The sequence below is a fragment of the Podarcis melisellensis genome (genome assembly GCF_964234715.1).
Source record: "Podarcis melisellensis genome assembly, chromosome: 6".
In the NCBI taxonomy this organism is placed as follows: domain Eukaryota; kingdom Metazoa; phylum Chordata; class Lepidosauria; order Squamata; family Lacertidae; genus Podarcis; species Podarcis melisellensis.
In genome coordinates, this window is record NC_138538.1 from 47,412,667 (window position 1) to 47,433,978 (window position 21,312).

Consider the following 21,312-nt stretch of genomic DNA (forward strand, 5'->3'; position numbering starts at 1 on the left):
CTTACACCTGCACAAATGTGGCTAGGATTGCGCTCTCAGTCAAGAAGCCCCACCGGCACGTCCCAACCCTCGAGACGAGCGAGGCCGCTTAAGAAAGACTTCAGAGCAGGTCCGGATCGCCTTCGCCGCCCGTCCCTTCGAGGGGGAAGGCGGGGCCGCCAGGCAAGAGGCTCCGCCCACAGCCCGCGGGGGGGGGGCGCTCCAAGCTCCATGTGCGCCCGCTGCCGCGTGACGCGCTCCCTTTCCCCCTCCCCACCCGCGCCTCCACTTGCGAGTTTGACAGGACTTTCGACGGGGCTTTTTTCCGCGCAGCTCCGCGGAGGAGGGAGCAGCAGCAGCAGGCGCCTCTGCAGCCCCGGCTCCCCTCGCCTGGACCACTCCTCCGTCCGCGCGGCGGAGAAGCAAGGAAGCCGCGCTCCCCGCAGCCACTGCCGTGCCGACGACCACCACCACCAACAGCAGCTCGTCGCCGAGAATGTCGGAGCCCAGAGCCCAGAGGGGGGCGGCGGCGGCGGCGGCGGACAAGGAGTCCCAGAGCCCGGTGGTAGGGCGCCCTTTCTTGGCTACTTTCTCTCCCCGTCGCTCTTCCGTTCTCTCCCTCCCCCGCATTGTTCTCTCTCCTCTTTCCGACGCCCCTTCCCCTCCTCCTCCTCTTCTTTGGGCTTTCCCTCCTGGCTGACCTGAACTCCCTGCCCTTGTTTCTCCCTCCTTCCCTCCCCCCCTTTTTTTGCTTCCCTCGCCAGGCCCAGCTGCTCTTGGGGCTGCGTTGGGGCCGCTTGGAGGAGCCCCTGGGATTCATTAAGGTGCTGGAGTGGGTAAGTTCGGCCTCCCGTGCAACTTTTTTTTGGGGGGTGGGGGTGCGAATGAGAGGGAGGTGACGCTGCCGTCCAGCAAACGCGCTGAGAGACCAGGCCCTTGGAGATCAGGGGGAGTTGAAGAAAGGGGGCGTCGGTTCTCCGGCGGTGGGACCCTGCGAGCCGACTTTCTGGCTGCGAGCCGGAGGCGGCGTGCAGGGGCAGACTTGGGAGGGAGGGCGGGAGGGAGGGAGACGCCCGAGTGCCTGCCCTCTAAGGCAGCCCTTCTATGTGCAAGGAGTCTGGATTCGTGGACTGGGGTATGCATGGGAGCTGGCGTTAGCAGCGCTCACATTTCACTCGGGCGGGTTTAACCTTTCTGGAGTTCTGATCCTGCACATACCGCGCCTTAACTTGTCCCTGAGCTCACGGATTCGCTCCCTGCTCAGACTTCCCAAGGGGAGCTTAGAAGCCCTGGTCTTATTTAGTACCCAGTTTGGAGCCCAAGGGTTGGAGGGGCTCGGGGTATTTCCCTAGGATTAATGGGTGGCCAGGAAAATGCCCAAAATTCTGTCCCTGCAAGAATGAGAAATGAATGAGCCTTATTTAGAGCTAAATGTCTTATTGAAAAGGGAAGAGCCCGTGTTCTCACCTACAACAAAAGAAAACCTCTAAGATATGTACTTTTTCCTAAGTAGCTCCACAATACAGTTGTAACACATGGAACCTGCATTTACTTTCACTAAATGCACATGTTGGCACAACATGACAGGTCTTTCAAGTGGATCCCACCCCCACCCCCTTTTGGCCAAAAGGAGATGGTATGACCGACTCTGAGGTTGCGGTGCTCATCTCGCTTTATTGGCCGAGGGAGCCGGCATACAGCTTCCGGGTCATGTGGTCAGCATGACTAAGCCGCTTCTGGCAAACAAGAGCAGCGCACGGAAACACTGTTTACCTTCCCGCTGAAGTGGTACCTATTTATCTACTTGCACTTTGACGTGCTTTCGAACTGCTAGGTTGGCAGGAGCAGGGACCGAGCAACGGGAGCTCACCCTGTCGCAGGGATTCAAACCGCCAACCTTCTGATCGGCAAGTCCTAGGCTCTGTGGTTTAACCCACAGCACCACCCGTGTCCCCACTCAATGGCTGACAATACTTAAAGGCAGAGGGTTGATAGTAACAAAACAGAACTGAGCTGGCATCCATTTCGTAAGAAAGTGCAGTCTTGGATAGGTTGAAGGTCAGTGTGGACACATCATAAATACTGAAGAGCATAAGAGAACCTTTTCCAATCTGGTGTCCTCCATCTGCTTTGGACTTCAAGTCCCATCAGCTCCAACCAGCACAGTTCTGACTCTACAGCTGTTGCTATAGGACAGGGATGGGGGATATGCTGCTCTCCAGACAGAGCAGGCTCTGCTATTAGGCAGACTGAGGCACCTGCCTCAGCTGGCAGGAGCCACCAAGGCACCACATGTGATGCTGGTATTGGCTGAAATTGAAAGAGATCTTACAGAGAGTGCAAGATCTTGTGCAATTTTGGTGAGATCTCACCCAAAATTGGTGCCAGTGCTGGCGCTGCTTCTACACCAGTGGGAGGGCAGGCAGAGAAGCAACACCAGTTCCAGCAGGTATGGCAGTGCCAAGGGCAGGCAGGGCAAGGCAACATTTCCTGTTTCTCCAGACTGTCCCTAGGTGTCACTGGACTACAACTCCCATCATCTCTGACAACTGGCCGAGTGGGTTGGGACTGATGGGAGCTGGTGTCCAGTGATACCTGGTAGCTTCCCATACCTGCATCAGTGGGGACCTCATGAAAAAATTGGCCGATTAAAGCCGTGGATCATGGGAACAGTGCAGCATCAAAGACTAATGACAACACAATGACTTGCTTTCTGTGAAGCAGTATTAGTGTTCATGCCTTCTCCGATGTGCAGTATTTGCCTACCGTATTTTTCGTTCTATAGGACGCACATTTTCCCCTCCAAAAATTAAGGGGAAATGTGTGTGCGTCCTATAGAGCGAATGCAGGCTGCGCCGCTAAGCCCAAAGCCAGAACAGGAAGACGGAGCACTGCGGAGCGCTCTGTCTCGCTGCTCTAGCTTGGGGACGGCTGCGCGCACAGCCTCTCCACAAGCCCCACAAGCTCTGGTGAATGTACCTTGAATGCACCTTGTTTTAGAGGGGGAGAACAAGAAAATTTTTTTCCCCTGTTCTCCCCCTCCTATGGTCTGGTGCGTCCTATAGTCCGGTGCGTCCAATGGAGCGAAAAATACGGTACTTGGTTATTTCTGTGTGCACCTCAATTTTTGTGAATATGGCTCTTCTCCCTATAAGCAACAGATTACATTTCACATTCCATTATGTTGTCTGGCCAACTCTATAGCTCACTAAGTCTCTATCGCCTACCTGCCTCTTTGTGGGAGGAAAAATGGTGGTATAAATCAGTCTTAAGAGGTTTTCATTTTGAGGCATAGGCCAAAAACGTATGTGACTTAAAAAGAGAGAGGAATCCATTGATGGCTCCCCCCCTTAAAAAAAAGAGTAAGGGAAGCACTAGACTTGAGATCTTAAAATGGGTTTTGGATTCTTTGAATGGAATAAATAGCCTTAGTAGCACCCAATTATGCGGCTTGGATAATAATACAAATAGTTCCTGAAGGAGCATGGTATAATTAAATAAGTAGTTCTCCTGTGCTGTGTTAGGAGCTCTTTTTGCATGTCCTCCCCCCACCCCCAATGAGCGTGGAAGCATTTGTGCATGGCTTGATCAGGCCATCTGTTGTGGTGACGGTACGGTGAAGATGGTGTTTTGCTCTATTGCAGCATTATCCATCCTATATAAAATATTTTTCTTATGTGTCCTGCCAATTTATAGACCTGGAAAACAAAGGGCAGGATCTCAGTAGAAACAGGGCCCATATCCCTTAATGCCTTTGTTTTCAGTTCAGTCCCTATTTCCTTCTACACTTTTTCCACATATTTGGCCCAAATTGGGTGCAGTTCAAATCTACACGAGTTCAGCATTTGGACTGTTGCTGCTTACTTTGTTAAGTTAAGTCAATTATGCTTGCAGCTTGGTCTTAGCTCCCCCTCCACCCCTGGAAATAATGGAAACAGTACTTCGATGAGTATTGTGGTGCTGTAATGAACTGCTGAATGAATGTACATATTAGATAGGATTATATAGTTCTGGAGGGAGGAGTCGGTTGATGTGACTGGTTAGTAAACAGACTGTAGGACAGGGGTCAGCAACCTTTTTCAGCCGTGGGTCAGTCCGCCGTCCCTCAGACCATGTAGTGGACCAGATTATATTTTGGAAAAAAAATAATGAACAAATTCCTATGCCCCACAAATAACCCCGAGATGCATTTTAAATAAAAGCACATATTCTACTCATGTAAAAACACCAGGCAGGCCCCCCAAATAACCCTGAGATGCATTTTAAATAAAAACACACATTCTACTCATGTAAAAACACGCTGATTCCTGGACCGTCTGCGGGCCGGATTGAGAAGGCGATTGGGCCGCATCCGGCCCCCGGGCCTTAGGTTGCCTACCCCTGCTGTACGATGACGTTTTAGCTTGACGCTTCATTCAATTTCTACCAGCGATGTAGGATGGCATAGTGATCACTTCCTGTAAGAGTCTCTGGCCCAAACTCACTCGACCAGGCCTCTTGGCTTTTCAGAAGGCAGGAACAAGTGTAGAAACAGAGGTCATGGAAAATAGTTGCTCCCTTGTGGAATAATAATGCATTATTAATTTATTTTTATATTTTATTTATGCTTCCATCATAGTCCGAAATATGAACAGCTGCAGCTCTGGCCCCCACCTCATTTGTTTGCAGATTTCACATAGGTTTCATTTTCCCTGTACTTGTATTTGGACGGCCAAGTTTTGAAGTTTTTCAGCTGTAGTGGTGCAACGAGTGACTAGCGCTAAAGCTATATCCCTTGCCTGCAAGTGCCTTTCATGTTTGAGCATTTAATTCTCAAGAATGCTATATGCAATGATTTTAGCAGCTTTGATCCTATCAACTGAGCTGTTGCTGGGCCTGTTGTCCACTGGTACCACCTAGGTGTCATAATGCAGCACCGATACACCAAAACAGGGGCAAGTGCTGACTCTTTTTGCTGTTGTTGTAATGCTGAAGCATCTTAAAAGGCCTAATCTACTTTTGTATGGGCCTGTGTCGGTATGTAGACATACTTGGGCCTAATAGCAAAACAAAATACTGATCTCGGTGCATGTATATTCTTGGTTGGCATGATATGCTAAACTGGAATAACCCTTAGAGAGATTTTAAGTTTCAGACTTCTGCTTTGTAATGCATTGGCATTTGCTTTTGAGCTGATTGTATTTAACTCTGGGTTAATGGTACTGATCATAAAAAACTATTAACATGTAGAGAACAACTGTTCTTTGGTATATAGTTTGGTGGTGAACTTGGACCAAATTACTTTTTAATTTTTTATAAAAATTGACCTCTTTCAGTTGTTGTACCAGATAATTGTAGAAATTAATAAACTCCCAAGATTCATTTTCTTTAAACCAGTAAGTTCTACCTAAGAACCTTAGCACAACCTGGTTTTCTGCATAATCCAGCTTGACATTTATTTGTTACTGTCATTGTAGTGGAGAGGTACTTAGTACTGTGGAGGTTACTGATAACACACCCAGATGAGAAGTGTATTTTTTAAAAGAAAAAACCATATTTAACTATCTTGGGTTGTATTATATTAAAGATGAATAGTTCAATGAAAAGTAATATGTTGTCTGCTTCTCTCCCCCCCCCCATTAATTGGCTAGCTTTGCACATGGATTGCACATGGATTGTGGCATTTATCATTGTGGCTTGCATGTGAGCTGATCTTAATGTTTTGCAAGACAAGCCTGGATGATTGTGATTTTTTTAGGTCTTGGATAGTTCATAGCAGTTGATGCCAGATCTGTTGTCCTGCATGATGCCAGAGCCTGTGCCACTGTTTGCTACCAACTAGGACACATTTAGTTCTAAACTCCTTTGCTTTTTCCTCCAGCTCTTTGCTATATTTGCCTTTGGAGCCTGTGGTTCTTTCAGTGCAGAAACAGGGGCTACTGTGAAATGCAATGAGAGTCCTAAAGAGACAACTGCTATCACTGTGCAGTTTGGATATCCTTTCAGGTAAATGGGAGTCTTACTGTGTGTTAATTTAGGAGATACTATGTGGAGCTGGACATTGTAGCTAAATACATCATGGTCCTTATGATTCTGTTTCTAGCACCTCCTATTGCCTGTGTTTCAAAAAGGTTCCTGAAGAAATGAAACTTAGTTGCAAAATTTCTGCTTGTACTGGATAACCTCCAGAGTATCCCAACACTAAAATTCTGGGTTTTTAGGAAATTATTCAAAACATATTTGGGGGGGGGGGTAGAGAGAATTGTGTGGTTTATTGGGGTTAGGCATGCCAAGGGCTTAATAGGATTTCCCCCTAATTTACCTTGAACAACCGCCCCCAACGCAACACCTCAAACCAATTTTGTAAATTGTTTTGATTTCAGAACTGGTTTGCTCTGCAGCATACAGGGGCACCGATATGGAAACACAAACACAAAGTCCCCCTTGGGGTGTATGCAACTAGTTTTATGGTTCTTCGGGTCCTTCCAATGTGAGGGGAACTCTGCTAGATCAAAACAAAAGACCATCTCATCAGGCAATTCTGTTCACTCAGTCCCCAAGCAGGACACACACATAATTGCCCTTGTCTACTCATAACCCCCATTACCTGGTAATTAGAGGCATATTGCCTCTGATATTGGAAGTAGTATATAGACATTGCTACTAGAAGCAACTGATAGCCTTATCCTCCATGCATTTGCCTAACCCTCTTTCAAAGCTATCTAAGTTGGTGACTCAGAGTTGGAAGGGCTACTTTGTACTAGATCTCCCACTAGATCTTTGTTTGGTCTAGATCTTCTTCATTGCAGAAGCCTGCTGGCAGTGGCGTCGCTGCCACTTACCGGTAGGAATGAGATGGTGAGGTTGGGGTTGTGAGGACATACCAGGAGGAGCCCTGAATTGCTTCTTCTGGTTTGTCCACAAGCCATGACCTTGCTGCCTTTTCACCCCTGCCATTACATAGCAGCATTGCTCTGCCTCTGCCCCACCAGGCAAGCCACTCTTGGGTTCTGGTATTCTGAGAGAGGGAGAGAAATCTCTCTCTCTCTGCTTTTTCTACACCGTGCTTAATTTTATACATCTCTATTGTGGGTCCTGCTCCCCAACCTTTTTCCTAAATTAAGCAACCCCCAATGTTGTAGGAAGTTGCTCACAGAAGAATAGTTCTGCTAAGGCGAAGTAACATATTTATTTAACCAATCAAAGCATTTACACACCACTCTTACAAACACTAAAATGCAGATTATTTAAAGCAACGCATTTAGTAACAGCAAATAACAAATATAGTAAAAGCATCATTAATGAAATAGAATATATATTTGCTTTAATATGGACTATAACTCACCCATTGTTTGGAAGCTAACAAAAGAAAGTAGTTACAGAATGCATCAGACCTGTTCCTTGCAAGTTCAAATATGACTTTTTTGTTTTTAAATATACTGTTTAAGCAAACCAGAGAAAGACACTGTTAGTTTTTCTGACATGTTCATCTGTTAGTTTTTCTGACATGTGAGCATCATAAGGTAAACAGACATTGCCATCAAGAAGATACTGTAGAACATAGTTCTGTTAATGGGAATGTAAGGGAGAAGGCACCCTTAGATACATGGGGCTCAGCTTCTATCCACTTGTAAGAGACTGCCATACGCCTACCTATTTTATGTTCCCTTTTTGGACATAGGCATTTGACAAAATCAGTTGTCAGCCATGTTAGCAATGAAGAGAAATTCTTGTCACATTGCAAGATAAGTTAGAAAATGTGTTAATGTGCCATTTTTGGTGATCTGCAGAGAACCTCATGAATGAACACTGCTAACTGGGATGTTTTTGCTTCTAAGCAGTGAGTTTGTAGAATTGGGTCATCAGTTTAATATTTCCCATAATTCCCTTTTGGGCATATCCTAATTTCCCCTAATTCCTTATAATGTTTTGAATGTGGGCAGCCCCATTTCCCCAAGACACCAGAACATATCAGAGGAGTCCATCTGTCCCAGGCTTTTCCCTCAGGTAAAAAGGTAAAGGATCCCTGGGCGGTTAAGTCCAGTTGAATTCAACTATGGGGTGCAACATTCATCTCCGCTTTTCAGGCTGAGGGAGCAGGCGTTTGTCCACAGACAGCTCTTCCAGGTTATGCCAGCATGACTAAACCGCTTCTGGTGCACAGAACACATTGATGAGTGCCAGAGCACACAAAAGCAGCATTTACCTTCCCGCCACAGTAGTACCTCTCCATCTGCTTGTACTGGTATGCTTTCAAACTGCTAGGTTGGCAAGAGCTTGGACAAAGCAATGGGAGCTCAGCTCATCATGCGGATTCGAACTGCCAACCTTATGATTGGCAAGCTCAAGAGGCTTGATGGTTTAAACCACAGCGCAACCAGCTCCCCTGTTTTCCCTCATTAGGTGCCCTTTAAGGCAAGTATCACCTTTTCCAGCTTGTCCAAGCATAGCTATTTAAAATGGACAGGTTCCTGAGACTCCCTGGTTGCAGGCAATTTTTTTGCTGCAATGCCACCAAGGAGGAGATGAGGATGCTTTCTTCCCAACACACCAACACTTCTTGGAGGATTACATTGGCCTTGGACTTCTGCTTCAGGTGGGGCTCTAGCCAGTGCTGTTTCAACTGTGTTTTGAGTTCCCCCTTCTTCCTTTTTTGTGTGTGTGGGTTTAAATGCATTATATTGTATTTCCACTGATACTGGGTTGATCGCTCAGGGCTGAAATGATAAGGAAGGAGCTTTCTAAGGGCATTACCATTGGAGAATTTAATAAATGTTAAATGAATGGGTGCACCTGACACAATAAAATCTCTGTGCTAATAACTGCTAGACAGAGGAATAGCAGATTAGAGTCTAGCAGGAATGAACTAATCCAAAGCAAAAACCCCACACTGACTGTCATTTACACACACACACCCCTTCAAAATCACTGCTGGAGGACCTAATTGTGCATAGGGAAAGCTGACTGGACAGCACTGTACTTGTAAATTCTCAGTGCTCTGTGATTTGTTTTGGGAAGGAGGGTTATGCCATTCATAGCAAACTTAAAAGCTGCAACTGACTTGATGCATCTGTCATCTGTTGAGAGACATATAAGCATGTGAAATATGTTTTTAAAATTATTTTATTAAATTTGTATACTGCCCTTCAGTTGTAGATCTGAGGGCGGTTCGCAGCATAAAAATACAGGATAAAAGCACAAAATGCATAATAAAGACAAGACAGTAATGTACACAAACCAATAACCCCTCCCTTCCTTTTTGCTGCTTGCTCTCCTCTTTCCCTTCCACTATCTATGTTCTGCTAAGTCCTAGTCGAGGTGGTGTTGGGGTTCAATGCCACTGCAAAAAAACAAGAGACTGGATCAGATTGTGGGGGGCATTCATAGGTCCTTTTCCCATGCCAAATCAGGAGATTACCTTTCTTGGAAATTAAGAAGCTAGCAATATTAAATGATTTGTATGTTAGGGATCTACCACAAGACTTGTCAGATGAGTACAGACATGGCCAAAGTTAGAATGAAATCAATCTTACACTCAGTGTATGTAGGATATGAGCATGGTTCTATCTCTGCAACTATGCTTCCCTGCCAACATCTGATAGCTATAAATAGAGGCAAGTCTGTGAAGTCTATTGAGATGCCTTTGACAAGAAGAACAAATTGGGAGGAGTGGTAGTGGTTCTAACAGAGAAAACACAGAACGAAGTATCTGGTGAATAGTCTCTCGGAATAATGAATTGTGTTGTGTATGAGTTGAGAAGCACTTTAGATGAAGGAGGCTTTTGCTCTCATTCTCTGAGCTGTTCTTGCTGCTTGACTTCTGGATTATTATTTGAGTTTTAGTATATCACAGAACCCTGCTACCTTTTGGTTGGGGGGTGGGATTCACACCTGTTCTGTCATGGCCATGCCTCCATTGCAGGGAGCCCTATATACTTAGGTGTTGATAGTTAAATTACTATCTGAACAAGTCCTTCTTAAACTGCAGCCTGTGAGCTTAACAATGTCTTTTCTAAGAGGTATGTTAAACATAAAAAGCTAGCGATTAGACAGACTTGGGAACATTAATTTTTCTCTGTTTAAGCCCCGTGGTAAGTTTGCATTTTTCAATGGAATCATAGCTGCCTTTTTCTACCCTATAAATTATCAGATGATTTCTGTGGGCTCTTGCTTATTAAAATAAGCAGAATAGCTTCACATAACCTGCAAACCATTTGATCTGCTGCAGATAAGCAGATTGGCTTTATAGTTCTTGTCTGCAACGTGGAAACCTCCTGATTTTAATGTCGGTAAACACAGTTTTATGTTGGAAGCTGTTGCTGAGGGCTCAAGCTACAGAACTTCTGACTTCAGTGCCAGCCTGGTTCAAATGGCACATGTGGGAAAAGGCTAGAGGCTATTTATATAATGTAGGGAGCTGCTGGTGTTATACCACCCGATAGCAGCTAGATGGAGAACTGTAATAGCTCTTCTTAGTGACCAAAAATTATATCCAAACAGCTAATATGCGCTCCTTGCGCAAGATATATTTGGTCTCTTTGAAGATGGGGTATGCATATTTGTACTACACTTGTACAAAGTCCCAGCCCAACCAATTTTCTCCATGAAATGAAAATTTCAATTCTGTGCATCAGCAAAGTCACTGCTTTGGAAAGCTGAGTCTTTGGAAAGCAGAAGGTGGAAAAAACTCTGATCCTGCAAAGTGGTAGCTGCCAGAACAGTCCCAGTAAGTTTCAAGACAGGAGGTGTCTTTCATAGATGTTTCCACCTTGTACAGTATCTGTTTTGGTAGGAAGTTGGTTTAATACTTTTAGAGGAAACCTACAGAGTGTACCCCAAAGCTCAAGTATGTAATTAAAAACAGAGAGATGCTACTTATCTTTCTTTCAAGGAAATGTCTTGTTCAAGTCATGTCAAAGCATTTCTACCACACATGTATCTTTTTAAAAGCTGTATCAGTACCCAAGAGGTTTGCTCCATCAGACTAAGGGTGAAATGTACTATCGCAGCAAGCCATATAGAGAAGGCACCACCTGTCATCAGGCCTTACGATAAGTGTGTTCTGATTAGGATAAGCAAAGATGCAGATATGGTTTTATTCCCCAATGAGAAGAGTAACATGATTCTATCATGGAAAGGCTGGAGCTAGGCTCTGGTTGTTGGTTTGAGGTGTTTTTCCCCAGAGAGCTACAGGAACTTTGGAAAGGGGTTTGTTTGCTGTTTGGTGTGTGCATTCATCTCACTTTGATACACAGGTGCTGCAGGGTTTTGTTCTGCTTCAAAAACCTTGCACAATCTATTTGACCTGAAGTGAAGAGTAGGGCAAAATAAATCTCAACTACTTTTAACTCGCTTAAAAGCTATCATCTGTCTCAACCCTCACCCCTGTTTGTCAGAGGTAGCTCTGTACCAGATGTGCTAAGTCGTACCAAACATGTTTCTTTCTCTTTCCTTTTCATCCTGACCAGGTTGTACAAGGTTCCATTTGATATGCCAGACTGTATTGAAGGATCTACTGCTAAAAGGACGCTGCATCTCTTGGGAGACTTTTCAGCACCTGCTGAGTTCTTTGTGACCTTGGGTGTTTTTTCTTTCCTGTATACCATGGCAGCTCTGGCAGTCTATCTACGGTTTCACTCACTCTACAAAGAAAATAAGAAGCTTCCTTTTGCGGTAAGATTTCACTTTGGTCCTCTGCTCTTTGATGCAGGACCTAAACCCCGGAGAACCAGTGTCTAAAACGCTCCTTGGATAAGAGACACTTCTCTCCCTAAACACTGCTTCCCTAAACTCTCTAATTCAGTTTATCCTTGGGACAATCCAGAGGAGCAGCTCACACAACCATATTATGCACTGAGTGGATCTGGACGGTGCCTGATATACAGTGGTACCTCAGGTTATGTACTTAATTGGTTCCAGAGGTCTGTTCTTAACCTGAAAGTGTTCTTAACCTGAAGCACCACTTTAGCTAATGGGGCCTCCTGCTGCTGCTGCACCACCAGAGCATGATTTCTGTTCTCATCCTGAAGCAAAGTTCTTAACCTGAGGTACTATTTCTGGGTTAGCGGAGTCTGTAACCTGAAGCGTATGTAACCTGAAGCGTCTGTAACCCGAGGTACCACTGTACAAGTATTTCCCTGCAGTGCTGTAACGTGACGAACTGCGCCTTCTGGTATTCCTGCTTCTACCCAACTATTTAATGTACAGGAACCTTTACCTTGGTCACCCCTTATTTTAAGGTGGAATCTTTGGCCTTCTTTAGTTGGAACAGCATTCCCGCCCCCCCCCCTAAGTGCACAAAGACTAGTTAAAAACTATCTAATGCTGTCATTAAACTCCTTCCCCTTGGGGTTGCATGGAGCCACTTGAATTGTGATGACCCCATATCGCTTGCAGATCCTTTCAGAGTGTCTTAGGTGGCTGTGGAAAAATTGGATGTGGCTATTTTGGCACATGTAGACCCATCATGTGAAGGGCCTGAGAGATGGAATGGGCAATAACCCAACATCGAGGGCCCTCAATGCTTGCATCTTTTGGGTGGAATAGGGAGGGCAGTCTGGTCTATGAGATGGAGCCATTGTGGTCTTCCCTGTTTTTTCCTCTCCCCAGGACTTCTGTGTGACCGTCTCATTTACCTTTTTCTGGCTAGTGGCATTTTCAGCTTGGGGCAAAGGTCTGTCAGATGTGAAAGGAGCTACGCGGCCTTCCAGTCTCATTGCTGCCATGTCAGTGTGTCAACTCAAAACTGCTGTATGCAATGCTGGGGCCACACCTTCTATGGGCCTGGCCAACATCTCTGTGGTAAGAGTTGCCTGGGGAGCAATATTGTGTGGTTGTGGGGGGAGTGGGAATCGCAGACCTTCAGCTGCATTGGAACCTATAGAGTGTAGCTCCATTGATTTTAATAGACCTCAGTTATTTTCATACACATTCATAACTTCATACATTCATACCTTTTGAGTAACTTAAAGCTACAGGTAGTGATGTAGGTGCAGTTTTCAGCTTCTGTTCTGTTCGTAATGTATAATGACACAACAAATAGCTACTAACTAATGGATCTTAACCTTTTTTTTAAAAAAAAAAATGCAGTTGGTATCTTTATTTCCCAAGAACAGCCTGTCTGCATGTACTGAATATAAAGCTCCTGATTCTTTTTTTAATTATGGGCATTTCACAGTTTTCTACAGCACTGGCAACAGTCTTGTCAAGTCTGTAATTAAATAAGTACTAGTACAGCGGTTGCTGGTTTAAATTGCATATGTGATGGAGTACAGCAGTGCCTAAAATATATGCAACTTAGTGATGACCTAGCTACAGATTTCAGCCCCTGAAGAGCAGACAAACAGACAGGGCATCTGTTCAAGGCCATTTTTTAATGGATTAATTGATTCTAAAATAACTATTGACCTCATTTGGTCCTTGCCTTCACAAATGTGGATGAGAATCACCAGTCACCACTGTTTACAAACACTTACTGAAAACTAGTGAAAATTTGACTTTTTATTCTTTGTTGATCAAAGTGATGAAGTAGACAAAAGAAAATTAAAGGGCATTAAGGAAGAACACGTGAGCATACTAAGTTTTTGCATGGGCCTTAAGATTTGCTTTGTATCTGCTTATAAAAACAATTAGGATCTGTTTCTGAGTCTCTCTATCCACTTCAAACTGTGATTCGGGTTTTATGCTGCTCTGTATAAAATGGAGCTCTGTGTTCCCCATTCACTCTTATGGGAAATCTGAAAATGGCTATAAACTTTTTCCCCCTTTTGGCAGAAGCAGATGAAAGCACAGGAGCCCCTCCAGAGTGGATTAAGTCTACCAAACTGCAGGCCCAGGAGCCTTTATAGGGAAAGTAAATGGGTTTCACTTTCCTGCATACGCCATACTAGGGCAATGCTTTTATAAGGCCAGCTAAAACACCAAAATCTAGTTATCTTTTGGGGGGTGGGAGGTGATTTTGTCTCTTGTTCTTTCATACCATAAAATAATGAAAAGGTGGCCAAATGGTGTATATTCTTGCTTGTACATTGATGAAAATATTAGCATCTTCACACTGGCCAGCTTAGCTTTCCCAGTGCTTGTTTGTGTTAGGATGTTATGTCCTCCAATAGGAGGTAGAAGGTGAGGCTGTCCTTAATACTTCCTGCAGAGTGCTGAGGACCTCCAGATTACTCCCCCCCCCTCCCCGCCACAAACAGAGCAGCAGACGTGTGTGTGAAACGGAGTCTAACTTACTTTTAAAAAATCCACTGTTCTGCTTTAACAACAACAAAACCACCAAAAACATCCACAGCTCTTCAGTGCTCCAAGGTCAGCATTTAGACAAACTCGCTTCTTGCAAAGCCCAAGGACCTAGAGTAGAGAAACATAGACAAACACAGGCATATAGGGCACTGAAAAACAGAGCAACATGAGGTTTTGTAACACACTGATCCAGCTTAGGGCATTTTATTGCTATCACAGTTTGATTCCGAAAGGGTTAAAAGAGCTCCATTTCAACCCAATTTGCCTCATTATTTGGCTCCAGCCCAGAGTGGTTGCACTCCTCTACAACATACAGTCTGCTCAGATAGCTCGGCTACAAGTGCTTCTACATTAACTCTGCACTTCTCTCTTTCTTTCTCAGCTGTTTGGTTTTGTCAACTTTATACTGTGGGCTGGAAACTGCTGGTTTGTTTTTAAAGAGACCCCTTGGCATGCTCAGACCACCAACAAGGAAAGCTCTGCTGAACAAGGAGCTGTTGATAAGCAATAAGGAACCTCTCCTCCTTCACTCCTGAAGCCTCCTCTTCCCCCACCAGGAACAGTGCCTTGTCTCACGTACATGCTCATCCCATTTCACAGCAGGGCAGGAAATACGCCTTCTCTGCCAATTGTTGCTGCTGTCCAATAGTCATACTGGCATCTCTCTCTCCTGACTATTCTGGAATGCCTTCCTCTGGCTGAAATCAGGGGGTCCTCTTGTGGTCCTACGATACACAAACTGTACATGGTTACAAAAAAAAAACAACAACTCTTCTGCCTTCAGATTTTTTTTTTTTACAAACATATATTATTGTGCATTGTAACGTTGGCTACTACCAGTCCTAGGGTGCGTGGCATTGTTCCTTCCCATTTTGACCACTTTATAATGAGAAATGCAGGTAGATTTGGATAACAGCATAGAGATAACCAAGGCATTAGTGCTACAGAACCTGGGACATCTAAACACCTTTGAGAGTAAGTACACCTTCGACTCTGCAGCCCATAATAGGAGCAGAAGCGGCAATATGCCACCTGGCTTAGCAACAAAATAAAGAAGAAATACAAAGGGAATATTTTTACTTTCATACAATTGAAGAAAGGAGTATGTTGCGTTTCTCTGTTGCATAGTGGGGTATGAATGTGCTAAATATCTCTCTTCTTCTCTTAAATTCAGTTGGATGAAAGCTGGAGCTGCCATTTGCCCACAGAAGGGTTGTTCGCTCTTGAGCAGCAAAGCTTTGGTGCCTTTATTTTTTCCCTCTCAGGTCATGCACAGATGTATACTATGTCCATATTGAGCCACAAGTGCTGACTCCCACTAGCATGAGCTGATCGGCAGCTTTTGGTCTCCATTTCCCTGTGTTTTTTTGTGTATAGTGGAGGCAAACCCTTCCCCACACAGAGGATGTAAACCCTGGATACCTGTTTCAGTGTCTTCTGAGGTCCTGTTCTATTTTAAAGATGCAAACTTTTAAATATGAAAACCTAGAGGAATTTTTCTTAGCTTCTAGGATAGTTTGATATAAAACTTGGGCCCAAGAGGCTTGGGGCATTCGTTTCTGGTTGACAAAGATGCAGGGGAAGGGTGGAATTCTGTACAACTTGTTGTTTTGTTGAGAATATTTGTGGTTAATGACCTTAGTTCTGGCCTCTGAACACTCTGGTAACAGGAACAGATGAGCTGTCAAGTTTGTGGTGTGGATTGTTTGTCAGTGAATTCATGTATGCCACTATCTCGGGCCAATGCCCATTTTAACTCCAGTGTGGCAGTAGGCAGCTGCTTGTAGATTTCTGATGGAGACTTGAGGCATCCCAGGCCTCCAAGTGAAGATGAGAATCTTTAAGGAAGGTTCCAGTATCCCTGGATGTCCCTCTAGCAAATGATGGGACCACCAGTTTAGGACAGTATTAAATCTGACATTTTTAAATCATAGAAACTCTTTGTTATTGCGTATATGAAGCAGATACTTTCAGGTGAAGAGAGCTGTCATATTTTCTTCCCTCTCTTGATCATGCCATTGACATAAACAAGGGACTGGAGCCTGGCCTGCCATTTACTCCAAACTCTACTAGTTGCCTTTTCTAAAACTTATATGAGTAAATAGAAAAGAAGCACCCCAAATCTTTAAATCCCTGTGCTTCCATGTGTCTAATATTGGATGGGGGAAACTAGTTTTTTGGGAGGTTGGGGTGCAGCAGGTTGCAGGGTGAGTTCTTCTATGCTGATTAAATCTTTCATATCAGACCTTGTTAGGTCTTTGACTTTCTCTTATTTCCTTATTCTCTTTCTCCTCCTTGTGCTGAGAGAGAGGAATTCTCTCCTGCAGAAGGAAAATGGTGCTTCATGAGGTGTGGGACCTCTACGCTAAGAAGACCCTCTTTGTACATTTTGTAATTTTCTTCTTCCCTCGTTTAATTATTGCCATTGCGCCAGCATTACAGAACAGCAGCCTTTATGGAATCCTCTGGCATGTCTGCAGTCAAGCCACAAAGACTGAAGCATACAATCATCCCTTGTGTTGCAGTGTCCAGATTTTCTTGCAACATAAGGGCTGGTACAATGCAAAAAGAAAGCTGACTAGCTAGTAGGAGGGCGGTTTTTCTCCAGTTTTCAGTCCAACTGTCTTTTAGGAGGACTTTTCCCAGTGATTCTTTTTTTAAAAACCACTCACCGAACATCACCATTCACACCATGTTTCTGGCCACAAGCTACTACTCCATAATAGTAGGCTTAGGATTCAGCTTCTGGCATGGTAGTGTTTTCCATAACTGACCATTACAGCAAGTCCTAGAATCAGTCACTGTAGCCCTTGAGTGTACAAACAGATCAACCCTCCATATCTCCCCAAGTTGGGATACGTGTATCTTGTATCACATTTGTGTCTTATGGGGATATTTTCTAATTTCTTAAAGATTTGTCCAAGGTCCTCAGCCAGTATAAATTGACATTGTGTGGTGAATACCAGCTGAAGACCTGACCTTTGTGTCTAAGCCGTGGGCAAGGCCTAAAGAACGCTGCTTCAGACATGGGAAATATTCTATGTAGACGGATACTAGAAGCAGGAATAAAGGCCTCAGTAATAGTTCCAGGAAAAGAAATGGTAATTGTATACCATTGATCATGCAAATCACTTTCCACATGGCCCAAGTTCCTGTGAGTTTGTTTCTCTCTGTATTTATTTATAAATCTATGTATAAGAGAGATAATATATAGGGTAGCCTCGTAGTACTACATTTGGCACAGCACAGGAGAGGGCTGTTGGGAGCAGCTGAACAGACAGCAGGTGCAGGATATTTCACACCCTTGTGGGTTTTCTACTTTTTTTGGATACACCCGATGCTTTGAAACCACAGTTATCCTGTATGACTAACTCTCTCAGACTCCAAGCTGCGTATTAGACGTGACACACCCCTCCTCTGTGATGGAGCCCCCACAAAACAGACTTCAAGCAGATGACTGGGGACCAGCAGAACTTGTGATTGGAAGAAGGGGAAGGGTCAGTCTCGGCTTGTACTAGCTTTGCATTTTGTGGCCTATGATTCCCCCACACATTTGTTTTGAGTAGGGGTGAGAAAAGAGCAGGTGTGGAATCTGTACAAGAGCTCAGTGTGAGAAGTGGTGTGGTTAGTGATGCTCCATGAGGGGTATGCCAAAAATATACTCTGTCCTGTCCTGAAAATGCCACCATGAGAGACCAGCAACCCTGGGCATGGTCTCCCAGTTCTCTCAATCATTTCCTCTTCTAGTGGCGGTATGTTGCATGTTTTTCTCCTTTCCTGACGATTGTTAGTATGGTTCTAATAAAGTGTCGAGAGAGTTTGCTCTGAGGGAGAGCTGACTTTGGGCTGGTTTTCTTTGTCCTTGCCTTCTGTTTCTACTTCGATCTCTTTTGCAGCCCGGTTCATAAAATACTGTTATCTCGTTGATTATTTATTGCTATGCTGGCTATCAGCTGCATGAAAGGTTTTTGGGAGCCCTCATTTCTTCTGCACCAACCGCAGGTGGCACTGTATACATTACACCAACATATGACATGGTCTGAAGATGTAGGTCTGGGCATTGCCTGGAAGGCGCCATGCATTTACTGCCTTGGGTTCCATGACAGAAGAAAGGTTGTGATATTAATGTAAGAGAACAAATGCACATCCCGACATTTCATATCTCTTTGACGGATGATTTCTGCCTTTTCTAAGACTCTGTGCTGACAATAGGTAATAAAGACCCGCAAGTGATATTGTAGGCATGCAATTGCTTGTGGTATATAGTTGGTTGAATCCAGCTAAGTCATTATGCGTGTGCAACAGAACTCCCCCTCCCTCATCTTCCACCACATGCCTGCTACCCCATCCCCTAATCTACTCCAGAGGGTTTGCAGCCTTTCTCAACCTGTGGGTCTCCAGATGTTGAACTACAACTCCCATCACCCCTAGCTAGCAAGGCCAGAGCTCAGGGATGATGGGAGTTGTAGTCCAACAACATCTGGGGACGCACAGGTTGAGAACCGCTGGTTTAGAGCATGGGTGGGCAAACTAAGGCCTGGGGGCCTGATGCGGCCCAATCACCTTCTAAATCCAGCCCGCGGACGGTCTGGGAATCAGCATGTTTTTACATGCGTGGAATGTGTGCTTCTTTTAAAAATGTATCTCTAGGTTATTTGTGGGGCATAGGAATTCATTCTTTTTCTTTTTTCTTCCAAATATAGTCCGGCCTTTCACAAGGTCTGAGGGACAGTAGACCAGCCCCCTGCTGAAAAAGTTTGCTGACCCCTGGTTTAGAGGACCCACCAAGCAAATCTGTGGAAGGAGAGAGGAGGTTCTGTGACACTTACAATTTATTTGGATGCCACCCATTAATCTGTGTCCCATCATAGTCCCTGCTCAAACTAGTCTAGTAGGTTGCTGAGAAGTAGTAGAGCACTTACTCCAAGCTGGCTTACAGAGAGGTCAGCAACCCGCAAAAATGTTAGTATTGGATAGATGCAGTAGATAGATGTGTGACTGATAGGGATGCTTAGTGAGTAGAACCCATGATAAATAACACATCCTTTCTTTTTCCATGTCCAGAGCATTTGGGAAATTTAAAGATTGAAGGATTTGTTTTTGAACGGGAGTTGAGTATCCTCATTGGAAAGAAGAAAAAATACAGATTTTTCTTAGATGTGAAACTGACTACACTAGAAATTGATTGCAGCAGTCTACTTCAGGTGTCTTTTTGACTTGCAGAGAGGCATTTCCCATGCACCCTTTAGATTTGTATGGTTGTTATGTGGATAGTGTCATTATAAAGGGTAGCCACTAGGTGGCACTGGGCTTAGTTGCTTCTGTGTGGAGTAAAGAGTTTCCTAGGAATGTTCTTGTTCCAAGGGGGACAGTAAATTCATTGTCCAGTTCCCTGACTGGTGCACCCTCAGCTCTTCCATGAGTTTTCAATGCTGGACTAGGGCTAGTACTGCAGTAGTGGTAAAGAAGAATAGGTCCTGTTCTTCTAGATAAATAACTGTCTGTACTCAGCTGAAAGCACAATTTCTTTTTCCACTGATAACTATGTTGGAATGATTTTAGTAGTCAGATCCAGAGATTTTCAAAAGCCACCAGAACTTCATCTGAGAGGTGAATAAACCAGAGATAGCCATTTACAGGTTTCTGTCCTACTCTTCCTCGGCACTGGACCTATACATGGAGGAAAGGCTATCCTTTCTTTTCCTTACAATAACTCAGTGGCATAGAGTGGTGGGAGAGAGGGAAAGACAAGGCAAGGGTCATCAAGGCCGAGTGAGGAGATCTGAACCAACGTCTTTACATTCTGTGCCACACTGCACTGATTTTTCCACACACACAAAATCAAATCGAGAAAACGCCCACAAATACTGAAGTGGATAAATATTGTTGCTTTGTTAAAATAGGTTTAAATCTGTTTTATTTCTTTCCCTCTCTTGCTGAGTATAGAATTGGGAAAGAGGAGAAACCGATTCAGAGCAACTGAAAAGTAACAAGAGAGGGGCAAGAAAGTTTGTAAAAATAAGTGAAATCCTCAACCAATTTTACCTCTGGTTTCTGGCTCACCAGCAGATCCATAACTACTCTTAAGTCGATCGGTATTATGAGGACTAGAAACTTGCTTTTTCTTTTTCTTTTTAGGTAAGAAATTTTAAGGATTCTGAAGGATTTTACAGATGCTATTGTAGATGCCAAATTCCTTTACTTGCGGCATAAATAGGCATCATGTATGTTATCAGCTTCCCTGCAAAATGGTTCAGATAATGCTGTGTTCCACTGCATCCTCTGTCTCCTGTTGCTTTCCAGAGAAATTTAGAGATCTTCCCTAATTTCGCTCCTGTGATGCCAAGAGCGTCAAGTGGAAACAATGACTGAATAATGAGAACAAAAAGAGTCTCATTGGCACATTGACAAGAAATGCATTCTGATATTGATTCTATTGGGTCAGCTTCATTTCCATGTGGGAACTTAGGTTAGATTATGACCATGTCACAGTCCATTCAGCTGCATTCACAGCTGAGCTGGGTCTTCAGCCCAGGTTTCCCTGCTCAAATTCCCACATTCATTTTTACAAATTGGTTTGGAGCAGCATTGCTGTTTGAAAGAAGGGGGCATGTTATTTGTACAGCATACACAAACGATTGCAACGATAATGCATACACATCTAGCCTGATTGTTTTAAATTTAATATCCATATATAAACATACAATTGCAACTGGCAATTGCTTATCAGGTCTGTAAAAAAAAATCCAAAGGTAAACAATTGCTGCAGCAATAGTTTAGAAATCAAACAATCCCAAGTTCAGTCACAAACATCAGCCTGGTCCCATTAGAAATGCCTAATATATCTCAGCTCCTATTAGTTGCTATTGTACAGTATACAAGTCTTCATCATCTTCAATGTACCGTCAAGAAGGATCACCCATGATTCAGATATACAAATTTAATATATAAATAAGCAGTGCTTAAAAAAAAAAGTTTAGGGGTACTGTCATTTTGACTCAAGAAAAGCACCATTTTATAGTTCAAACTGGGAAAAATAAATACAGTAAATGGACAAAAGTACAAAGATTCACAAAATGTTTAGGGGTATGCGTACCCCCAGAAAAAAGC

At 44.0% G+C, this 21,312-nt stretch overlaps 1 protein-coding gene across 1 annotated transcript; it reads left to right on the plus strand.

Annotated features, from left to right (window-relative positions):
- SYPL2 (synaptophysin like 2) lies at positions 1 to 18,047 on the plus strand. The gene is given in 8 exon segments (XM_081915406.1): positions 1 to 201; positions 204 to 342; positions 345 to 544; positions 744 to 815; positions 5,840 to 5,964; positions 11,427 to 11,631; positions 12,568 to 12,759; positions 14,585 to 18,047. Coding segments are annotated over 8 exon segments (1,248 nt in total). The 5' UTR covers positions 1 to 15; the 3' UTR covers positions 14,714 to 18,047.
- The last annotated feature ends 3,265 nt before the right edge of the window (positions 18,048 to 21,312 follow it).